Genomic DNA, 11,834 nt, shown 5'->3' with positions numbered 1-11,834 from the left:
AAACATTCTATCCTGCTGCTTATCTTGCCATTTACCTCCATACTCCCTGTCGCTTTCACTTTCCCTTCCCCCCAACTCAGAAGTTTAAAGTCCTATTGACCACCCTATTTATCCTCTTCGCTAGAACATTGGTACCTGATCGGTTCAGGTGGAGACCGTCCTAACGGTACAGATCCCCCCTGTTCCAAAACTGATGCCAATGCCCCATGAAGTGGAATCCCTCTTTCCCACACCAATCCCTTAGCCACGTGTTTACTTGCCTAATTTTCTTGTCCCTATGCCAATTGGCACGTGGCTCGGGCAGTAATCCGGAGATTATGACCCTGGAGGACCTGTGCTTCAATTTCCTGCCTAGTGCTTCATAATGCCCAAACAGGTCCTCCACCCTAGTCTTGCCTATGTTGTTGGTACCAACGTGGACCACAACAACTGGATCCTCCCCCTCCCGCTCCAATATCCTTTCAAGACGGTCGGAGATGTCTCGCACCCTGGCACCGGGCAGGCAACACACCATGAAACAATGTTAGCAATCCTCCAGTCTACTGACACCTCAACCGTGGATAGACAAGATTTGAACATTACTGCCTGGGATAGATCTAATTTGGGCTTGCAGATTTATCCACTTTATGGCTGCTAAATCCTCAAGCCCCTCCTCTCTCAATATTAATTTCTTCTAATATTTCAGTCCTCTACCCTGATGTGTATACCTACATCATACATTTTCATTGTGAAGACAGATGCTAGGTATTCATTGAGTACTGTGCATCTTCTAAGTCCGCACACAAATTACCTCTGTAATCTCTAATGGAACATTTTTTTAGTCTCTTGCTCTTTATTTTAAAAAAAACTCTTTGGATTTCCTCTATTCTACCCAACGCTTTCTCGTGCATTCGCTTTGCTTTCTGAATTTCCTTTTTGAGATTACCCCCTACAATTTTTGTACTCCTCAAGGAGATCATTATTGAGCCCTTGGTATCTGCAATAAACTTCACTTCTTTTCTTAATCTCAACTTTCCTTGATATTCAGGATTCTCTGATCTTGGTCCCATCACTTGTCTTTACAGGAGTATTATTTGTCCCTTATTTGCACTGTTTCCTTCTTGAATACTTCCTGCTACTCCAACACAGTTTTATTTGCAACTAGCTGCTTCTGCTCCACTTGGGTCAAGTGTCTTTTGTCTTAGTAAAATTATCCTACCTCCGTTTAGAACTTTTTATTCCTGTCCTATCCTAGTCTTTTTCCGTAGCCATCCTATAGCTAATTATTTTAACTATCCCTAATGACGTGCCAACCATCTGCTTGGGCTCATTTCCAAATATTAGGTCCAGAACAGTCTTGTTTGATTGTCACTGGCTAAAAAAATTCCTCTGGATGCAAATTAAGAGTGTAGAAACTAAACTTTTGAACTCCAGGCCTGCAATTTTTTTTAATTTATTGCCAGGCCTGAGGCAGTTTATTCCTTTTGCCTGCTAATTTTGGAGATTTAAATGATGTGTGTATCAGACAGGTATATTATATGCTTATAGAAATGTTTATATTTTCCAAACTTACAAAATTAATAACTTCTTAAAAGTACTTTATCCTGTAAAGTACTTGGAACATTTTAACATATGAAACTCTTGTCAATTTCCAGTGGTTTGATTAAAAATTATTCTCCTGAGTTTAGTTGTTTGGAATTGAAAAAATGTGATTGAGGTTGTTTTTATGTTGATATATTTAGGTAGAGTTGAGGCTTCTTAAATTTACAGCTATGAAATACTGAGAAAGCTTGTAGCCTTACATATGACATGTTTGCTACAGGATATGTGGGAAAGTGCTTGACCACGGTGGGTTGGGGGGGGCGGTGTCATTTGTTCTTACCGATTCATTGACAGTATAAAAAGGATGATTACATTTGTTCACTTGTGGAATGTGTGGCAGTACTTGCTTCTCATGCCGGAGGCTGGAAGATTGCCATATTTCAAAGTTGGATGATGCATAATTGAATTTCTGGTTTATATTGAAGACTCTTAATAAAACTCATACTCATTAGGAAAATAACTTGTAATTTAATAAACTTAATGGAATATGCATATAATTGAACAAGCTTGATACATTTTCATGTATACCACACTGAACAGATTTGAATTTATGAAGCTCAGCTCCCTAATCTTGACTGTTCTGGAAGGTGAATGTTTCATTACCCGTCCAAGCTAGGAAACCACAACAGCTAAAATGGACATAGCAAGAAAGTTGGAAGATGTTCATGTGTGAATGAGAGAGAGAAAATATACTTCTGTAAATTATATTCACTGACCGAAAGTTTCAAGGGACACAGAGTGAGAGAGAGAGAGACAGGTCGGAAGCTGGTGGAAAGGTTAACTCTTTATGATCTGATTTGAGTGAACAGTGATTTGTCATGGATTAGATGTTTGTGTGTTGTTCCTTGGAGCTCGAGATCTGGGAATGTTATGAATTTAATTTGCATTCTGGGAATCTAAGATGATTTTAAAAGAAAAAGCCATTCGTAGGACAATGATACTGGGCATGTTAGCTGAGTGAGGTTACCTCATGATCTTTTCCATATAGTTTAGACTAGTCTTTCGTTATGATGTACTAGTCAAAGCAATTGACCATTTGGACTGGCTTGATCAAGGGTTCCCACTTTGATGTGCATGTAGCTTAATTAGTCAAGCGTACACAGACCTGTCAATGAGTTTCTCTTTCTCTGCAAACTTCTGCCATTTTATTGCTGCTTATCTGATTAAGGACATCATGTGTTTTTGTAATTTTAATACCAAATTCTGTGTCAAGACAGTTTGTTTGCAGCAATAAGGGGAGTAGCTGAGAGAGCTCTTAGGGGTAAGAGCTGACGCTGCTACTCTGCTAATGGTTTTAGAACCTTCGCTCAAGCCTGGCTTGTAGGTATCTATGTTATAGTGTAACATTGATGCCATTGGTAAATAATGGTAATAATTTAAACTAAACTGTCTGAAAGAGTTTTATATTCCAGACTACCATAGGATGCGATCTCCGGGATGAATCAAGAGAGGCTTACAAATCGAGTCCATCAGGGATTCCCTGAGCCATCTCGAATAGGTGCTTTAACAGTACCTAGATCTAATTTTGGTGGCTATGTAGTTAATAGTGTGTAATTTGTATTTCTATTTTCAGGTGCTTAATCCTTTCTACATATTTCAACTCTTCAGTATTATTCTTTGGACTTTTAATGGTTATTATTATTATGGCGTGGCAATTGTTATAATGTCACTTGTATCAATAGTGACCTCCCTGCATACCATCAGAAAGGTAAGATTCACAAATAATAGTGATAGACTGTTATTAATTATTTTTAAAGTAAGGAAGCATGTGATCTATATGGACTTCAGTAAGGCGTTCGGCAAGGTTCCCCATGGGAGACTGATTATCAAGGTTAGATCTCATGGAATACAGGTGGAACGAGCCATTTGGATACAGAACTGGCTCAAAGGTAGAAAACAGAGGGTGGAGGGTTGTTTTTTAGACTAGAGGCCTGTGACCAGTGGAGTGCCACAAGAATTGGTGCTGGGTCCTCTACTTTTTGTCATTTACATAAATGATTTGGATACGAGCATAAGAGGTACAGTTAGTAAGTTTGCAGATGACACCAAAAGTGGAGGTGTAGTGGACAGCAAAGAAGGTTACCTCAAATTACAACAGGATCTGGATCAGATTGGCCAATGGGCTGAGAAGTGGCAGATGGAGTTTAATTCAGATAAATGCGAGGTGCTGAATTTTGGGAAAGCAAATCTTAGCAGGAATTGATTTACAACGATGATACCAGGATTGGAGGATTTGAGCTATAGGGAGAGGCTGAACATGCTGGGGCTGTTTTCCCTGGAGCGTCGGAGACTGAGGGGTGACCTTATAGAGGTTCACAAAATTATGAGGGGCGTGGATAGGGTAAGTTGGCAAAGTCTTTACCCTGGGGTCGGGGAGTCCAGAACTAGAGGGCATAGGTTTAGGGTGAGAGGGGAAAGATATAAGAGACCTAAGGGGCAACTTTTTCACGCAGAGGGTGGTATATGTATGGAATGAGCACCCAGAGGATGTGGTGGAGGCTGGTACAATTGCAACATTTAAGAGGCATTTGGATGGGTATGTGAATAGGAAGGGTTTGGAGGGATATGGGCCTGGTGCTGGCAGGTAGGACTAAATTGCGTTGGGATATCTGGTCGGCATGCACGGGTTGGACCAAAGGGTCTGTTTCCATGCTGTACATCTTTATGACTCTATGACTCTAAGCAAGACATTTCAAAGTCAGTTATTCTAACACAAAGTATTTCCCAAATCATATCTAATGGGTAACCGTTTATATTTTAAGTGATTAAGGCAATTGTACACTTTAGACTGATATTAAAATTTATATGCTACCTGAAACACAATTTTATTTTAACTGCAGGACAATGTATTGGAGTATTGCGTGCAGTTCTGGTCACCGCATTATGGGAAGGATGTGGAAGCTTTAGATAGGGTTTAGAGGAAATTTAGTAGGATGTTGCCTGTTATGGAAGTAAGATCTTACGATGAAAGGCTGAGGGACTTGAGGCTGTTTTCGTTGGAGAGAAGGTTGAGAGGTGACTTAATCAAGATGTATAATATAATCAGAGGGTTACATAGGTTGGACACTGGGAGCCTTTTTCCTCAGATGGTGAAGGATACCACGAGGGGACATAGGTTTAAATTGAGGGCTAATAGATTTAGGACAGATATGAGGGGTCATTTCTTTACTCCGAGAGAGTAGGGGTGTGGAACGGCCTGCCTGCAACAGTAGTAGACGCACCGATATTAAGGGGATTTAAATGGGCATTGGACATACATTTGGATAGTAATGGAACAGTATAGGCTGGATGGGCATCAGATTCATTTCACAAGTCGTGCAAAATCGAGGGCCGAAGGGCCTATATTGGGCTGTAACATTGTATGTTGTATGTTCTGTTTTGTGCTACATGGTCTTCAGCAGGCTAATCCAACAGGCAGGTCAGGAAGCACAGTGTGACCCACAAAGGGGAGCTCTTTGGCCTGTGACTTGGATTCCAAATACAGAAGCATAAGTGGAAGATTCTGCAAAGAGATATTCTTCCAAACAGAGACATTTCTCACCAGTGAGTCTAAGAGTGGCAAGTGTAGGAGAGAAATAGCTCTGAGTGGAGAAGTGATCTGTGCAATTGAATAGCTTTATGAAGCATGCACAGTAGTGAGTCTGGGATGAAGAGGTAAGGTGAGACTTCACGAAGGCGGTAGGGTTGGGTTGGGTGTTTCAAAAGACAGGACTCCAGATTGTGGCGAAGAGTAAGTTCACTCCTTCCTGTACAGATGTTTCGAAGGAGGTAGTCAAGATGCTGTAGCGATGTGCCCAGGGATGAACATGGGTGGGTGGGAGGGAGGCAGTAATAAGCGAATGGAAATGCTGCACTTTTCTGGTTCCAATATCAGCACCATAGACTTAGTTGACTACCCAATGTATGCTAATTGTAGCGTATTCAGAAAGAACAGGTGACTTTAAACTCCTGAATTCCAAAGTTCTCCATCCTGTGGGGTTTTCCTCATGTCATTCTAGTGTTGTTTTACACTAATTATGTCGGGTGACCACATAAAGTAAAGTGAATTTGTTGGGCTTTAGGATTTGCTAGATGATGATGGACAATGCTTTTTAGATTAGATTAGATTACATATAGTGTGGAAACAGGCCCTTCGGCCCTACCAGTCCACACCGACCCTCCAAAGAGTAACCCAACCAGACCCATTTCCCTCTGACTAATGTACCTAAAACTACAGGTAATTTAACATGGCCAATTCACCTAGCCTGCACATCTTTGGACTGTGGGAAGAAACCGGAGCACTCCACACTCCACACAGACAGTGACCCGAGGCTGGAATTGAACCTGGGACCCTGGTGCTGTGAGGCAGCAGTGCTAACCACTGTGCCATCATGCCAACCTGCTTCTTCTGGGTTGGATGAATTAGCCCAGCAACTGAGAGTTTTGTTATGTTTGCAGATACAATTGTAACTACGATTGGTTGAATTTTAATTGTTTTGATTTGTTTTCTAGCAATATGTGATGTTGCATGACATGGTCGCAGCTCACAGCATTATCAGAGTTTCAGTGTGCAGAGCAAATAATGGTAAGTGAGTTTTTAAAACCCTTGAAAGAGGATTGCTTTAATTAACATAAGAATTTAAAATACCTGAGTTTATATTTTGGGAATAAAAGATCTTTACAGCCCACACTCCTGTTTGAAACTGAGGAAATAAGTTTGAAATATTTATTACATATATATCCTTCAGTGCCTGAAATTGTGGGTCAAGTCCAGTTGCTAGGATTAATCAGAGGTGCTTTAGTGGAAATCGTCCTTTTAGATATTTTTAGTTTAAAGTGGTCAACTGTGGTTGAATACCTCCTATGTGAATGCTGGGAAAAGACCTAATGGTTTTTCCTCATGTCCATAATAAAATGTGGCTTCTCTTACCAGACAGTGCTGTATGATCTAAATAATACCATTCTATGTGTCCTGTATGGATTAGCATTTCCAAATATAATAATTAACCTGGTCAACTTATATTGGTTATATAAGATTTAGGGTTTGTTTTAACATAATTGTAAGACTTGGGTAAATTACAATTACAGACTAAATTGGGAGAGTTAATCCAAAAGGAACTTGAAGCTCTTGCTACAAAACCATGCCACGTATCTGAGTGTTCACAAGTTTCATGGGCTTTATTAAGTCGACAACAATAAACGCGATATTATGCAACACTCAACAAAGGGCAATGGTCAGCAGTCACCTTCACAATGGAACACTAATCTGAAGCTTATGGTTAACTTTCATGCTTTGTCTCTTGTTTGAACTCTAACTTCTGTTTTCTCTTCTTGATGATGGCACACTTAGCGTCTTACAAAGCCTTATTTCATAGACTGTTTTCAGCTTGGATTTGTACCATATTAGGTAAAACATGTTTTTTGTCCATCTGATTGGCAGTTAGGTAAATGCTAACCATTGAATGATGGCAGCTTGAGTCTGTTTTAGGTCATTGTCAGTTGGGAGTCTATGTTTGCAGCAACTGTGCCTGTGACATCCACCTGTGTTATCAATTAAGACTATATGTAATTGTGAACAATGCAAAGATACTTTGAGAGTAGAGGCTCATAATGATGATGTCAGCTTTACTAACTTGCGATTCACATGTGGTGGCAAGTGATAGTGTTTTTTCCCAAAGCTTCAAATCAATTCAGTTAGATCCTGTGATAGCAGCAGATACATGGCTTTCCAGTATTGTGGTGGTAGGTGCAGTATTAATTTTCTCTATACCATGGTCAGTCTGCAACAATTAATCTTTGAAGTAATCCACCCCAACCACTAAATGAGTTTTTGACACAATTATTTCCTGATCAAATGCAGTGAGCAAATAAATCTAGTTTGGACAGATGTTTCCTCGTTTATTTATGTCATTGACATCTGTTATGTAAGCCAATTAGAATCTAATGGTCACCAATTCCACAGAAGTCTGCATTTTTCCTAGCCATATTAATCACAGCTTTTAAGTTGCATATGCTGCAAAATATCTACACCATACGAAATAAAGTACAGAAGTACTGCTCATATCACCATTAACAATCTAGACAAAGGAACTGAGAGAATTGTTGCTAAGTTTGCAGATGACGTAAAGATAGGTGGAGGGGCAGGTAGTGTTGAGGAAGTAGGGAGGCTGCAGAAGGACTTGGACAGGCTAGGAAATTGGCAAAAAGTGGCAGATAGAATTAAATGTGAGAGAGTGTGAGGTTACACACTTTGATAAAAATAATAGAGGTGTAGACTATTTTCTAAATGGGGATAGGCTTCAAAAATCTGAGGCACAAAGGAACGTGGGAGTCCTAGTTCAGGATTCTCTTGTGGTTAATATGCGGGTTCTGTTAGCATTCATTTCAAGAGGACTCGAGTTCAAAAGCAAAAGTGTACAGCTGAGGCTGCATAAGGCTCTGGACAGATTTCATTTGGAATATTATGTGCAGTTTTGGGCCTGTACCTAAGAAAGGATCTCCTGGCATTGGAGAGAGTCCAGAAGAGTCTTACAAGAATGATCCTGGGAATGAAGAGCTTGTCATTTGAGGAAACAGTTGAGGACTCTAGATCTGCATTCAATGGCATTTAGAAGGATGAGGAGGAATCTCATTGGAACTTAGAGAATACTGAGAGGCTTGGATATAGTGGATATGGAGAAGATGTTTCTACTCGTAGAAGAGACTAGGTTCTAAGAACACTACTTTAGAATGAAGGATGACCATTGGAACTGAGATGAGGAATTTCTTCAGCCAGAGGATAGTGAATTTGTAGAACCCATTGCCACAGAATGCCATGGAGGCTAAGTCATTGAGTGTGTTTAAGACATAGATAGGTTCTTGATTAGTAAAGGAATAAAAGGTTACGGGGAGTAGACAGGAGAATGGTATTGAAAAACATATCAGCCATGATCAAAAGGTGGAGCAGACTCAATGGACCAATATCCTAATTCTATTCCTATATCCAAAGCAGCAAAGATGAATTGGGAAATGTGGAACAGAAGGAATTAAAAAGCTTCTGTAGAATGCATGTTAATTCATCTAGTTTAATTGAATTTGTGCATAAAATTTAAAGTAAGTAATTTGTATTTTGCTGTTGCACAAACAATGGGAAATAAAATTCCCTGGTTTATTAAATCTTTCAGAAATAGAAGAAACTTTGTCTACAGATCTTGTGCCTGGTGACATTATAGTCATTCCAACGAATGGGACCATAATGCCTTGTGATTCAGTACTGCTTAATGGCACTTGCATTGTCAATGAAAGCATGTTGACAGGTAATTAATTATGCAATGCGTGGAATTAAATTGTGCATGGTTCTGTGGTTAATTCTGAAAATAATGGCTGCATTCCGTTAAATTCTGAAGGAAGATATCATTCAGCTTTTCCTTATTCTTAATAGGAGTAGTGAAATTGAGCTCTAACACAGATAGTTCTTCTATAATTTGATGATTGCGTTGTTGTACAACCTCGCATGTATAGTAAAATCGCGCTTCAGAAATAGTGTTTAAAGTGTTGGCAATGAATTTGCGCACAGCCAATACACATTTTAAAAGTTCACGCTTTAGAAACTGTCCCCACTTCGTCTGTCAAATTACCAGCGAATTTGCGTTCATGAAACGTGCATTGTAGCAGAATAACCTGTAATATCTTTCACATTGACACAAGCTCTAAAACCAAGGAAATGGTTCAAGCAGAGGAGAAAGCCAAAGATACAGCACAGTTTATTACTAATGGCTTTGTACAGAGGATTGGTGATGGTGTTGGACAGGGAAGCAATGGCACCTAACATTGTGGGGAAGATTTACAGTAATTGGCAACATATTTGAAGAAGTGGTTGATTGAAAAGTTTTAGTTTCTGTCATTGGTCAAGTCCGCTTTAGAAGATTTTCAGAACCTGCATTTTTATATGCCTAAAATACAGCAGAAACAGGGTTTTAAATAATTGTAATGAAGTATTAAATAAAATACCACCTGGATGGACAAGGGAAGTTGATATATGGAACATTACCAGCTGTAGGTTCCTTATCAAGCCACTTGTCTTGGAACCAAATTGCCATTCCCTAACTGTGGTTAGATCAGAATTCTGGAACTCCCTTCCTAATAGCATTGTGGGTGTACCTGTACCATATAGTCTGCAGCAGTTCACAAAGGTGACTTACCACCAACATTTACTGACCATCCCTAATTAGGGATGGTCAGTAAATGCTGGCCTAACCAGTAACACCATATCTGTGAAAGAATATTGAAAACCGGTCGTTCAATGATACTGCTAATTTACTGACTTCATTTCTGATTATTAATATTCTAGTTATTGTAGATGTTTTTCAGATAGTATACAGTGATGCATGTATTCTTGAGAAATTTAAATCCCTAGAGCCATTGTGTTTTAAATTACCGCTTAATTTAGCAATAGACAAATATTTTTTCTTTGAGATTTTTAATGTGGCAGAATTACAGATACTTCATTGGCTCTCAATATCCCATCTGATCGAACAACAAAATTTGTCAGAATGCTTTGTTTTATATAGACACTGAATTATCAATCAAAGGCTGATAAATAGAGTTATGGTACAGATCAACAGTTACCTTGTTGAATATCAGAGCAAGTTCAACGGGCTGAATAACTGATTCATGTTTCAATGCAATTCAGACCAAGCGTTTAATAACCATTTTTCTAGTTTATACTTTTGAAGATAAATTGTCCTGCATGAATATCAGTTCAGTTATAGTTGGAGTGCAAAGTCCTTCAGAAACATTCATGCTTTGCCATTAACTGTTAGCTGTTATATTTATTCATAACATTTTGGGGTTGAATTCAGCTCAGACTGAAATTAGTTTTAGCACATTCAGCCCAACTTCTTGTTGGCACATTAATACAACATTGGCTGCTGTTGTTCAATTACTGATGTGAAATATGGTAAAGGCACACAGATGATCATTACTTTTCCTTTTAATAAAGGTGAAAGTGTTCCTGTAACAAAAATCAATTTACCAAATCCAAATAACAGTTTCAAAGGTCTAGAAGAAGACGAAATCTACAATCCAGAAAAGCACAAACGGTACACACTCTTCTGTGGTAGTACTGTAATCCAGACACGGTTTTATACTGGGGAACCTGTCAGAGCTATTGTAGTCAGAACAGGTAAGTTACTTTTCACAAGTAGACTGGTTAGAAACCAGCTATTGTATAAACTGAGAGAAAATTTGTGTGGATGACTTTTTATGTATAAATAGAGATTATGTATATAATTGCTGTAACTCATTACTTGTGAAAGATTGACATGTTTGAAACAATTGCAGCGCATTCACATAAATAATACCTGATTAGTGATAGGTTTATTGCAGAATTGTGGAAATGAATTTGACTTGAGTAATTACAGGGAAAATTATAATGATAAAGTGAAGAGGAAGAGGGCATATGGGAACAAAGGACACAAGTTACATTTCAGGGAAGAAAAATGCTTTTCCTGTTGTATCAGGAAACCTCAAACCTTTTTTTCTCACTGAAATATATCTTTGTCATGAGTCATGGACTTTCCTCAACTCTCTTTGCTGTTAAGCTCCTTTCCCAGGCCACTCCAGCTAGATCTGCTCTCTATCCATTGTAATTGTCCTTATGTGATTTGAACACAGTTGCTCTAACCCAAGTTTCTCCTTCTCAAACCAAATGGCAAATTCTAACATCTTATGGTTACTATCTCCTATGGGAATATCTGGTCATAGAGTCATAAGATGTACAGCACGGTATATGCCTTCGGTTCAACTCATCCATGCCAACCAGATATCCCAACCCAATCTAGTCCCACCTGCCAGCACCGGCTCGCATCCCTCCAAACCCTTCCTATTCTTATACCCATCTAGGTGCCTTTCAAACGTTGCAGTTGTGCTAGTTCCACCACTTACTCTGGCAGCTCATTTCATACATGTGCCACTCTCTGCGTTAAAAATTTGCCCCTTAGATTTCTTCTATATCTTTCCCCTCTCACCCTAAACCTATGCCCTCTAGTTCTGGACTCCCCCATTCTAGGGAAGGGACTTTGTCTACTTGCCCTATCCATGCCCTTCATGATTTTATAAACCTCTATAAGATCACCCCTCAGCTTCCGATGCTACAGGGAAAACAGCAACAGCCGCTTTCAACCTTTTCCTATAGCTCAAATCTTCCAACCCTGGCAACATTCTTGTAAATCTTTTCTGAACCCTTTCACATTTCGCAACATTCTTCCGATAGGAAGAAGACCAGAATTGCATGC

At 39.3% G+C, this 11,834-nt stretch overlaps 1 protein-coding gene across 6 annotated transcripts in view; it reads left to right on the top strand.

Moving 5' to 3' along the window:
• Positions 1 to 11,834, top strand: part of LOC122555960 (polyamine-transporting ATPase 13A3-like) — a 189,421-nt gene that overhangs the window by 78,570 nt on the left and 99,017 nt on the right. For all 6 annotated transcript variants that reach the window (XM_043702270.1, XM_043702271.1, XM_043702273.1 and 3 more), the window contains 4 exons: positions 3,155 to 3,289; positions 6,073 to 6,145; positions 8,724 to 8,855; positions 10,541 to 10,723. In XM_043702270.1, the coding sequence (XP_043558205.1) occupies positions 3,155 to 3,289; positions 6,073 to 6,145; positions 8,724 to 8,855; positions 10,541 to 10,723 (523 nt within the window). The remainder of the gene's footprint in view (positions 1 to 3,154; positions 3,290 to 6,072; positions 6,146 to 8,723; positions 8,856 to 10,540; positions 10,724 to 11,834) is intronic.

The sequence above is a fragment of the Chiloscyllium plagiosum genome, chromosome 13 (assembly GCF_004010195.1).
Source record: "Chiloscyllium plagiosum isolate BGI_BamShark_2017 chromosome 13, ASM401019v2, whole genome shotgun sequence".
In the NCBI taxonomy this organism is placed as follows: domain Eukaryota; kingdom Metazoa; phylum Chordata; class Chondrichthyes; order Orectolobiformes; family Hemiscylliidae; genus Chiloscyllium; species Chiloscyllium plagiosum.
Note: the sequence above shows the minus strand (reverse complement) of the source record. Positions and strands in the feature narration are given on the sequence as shown.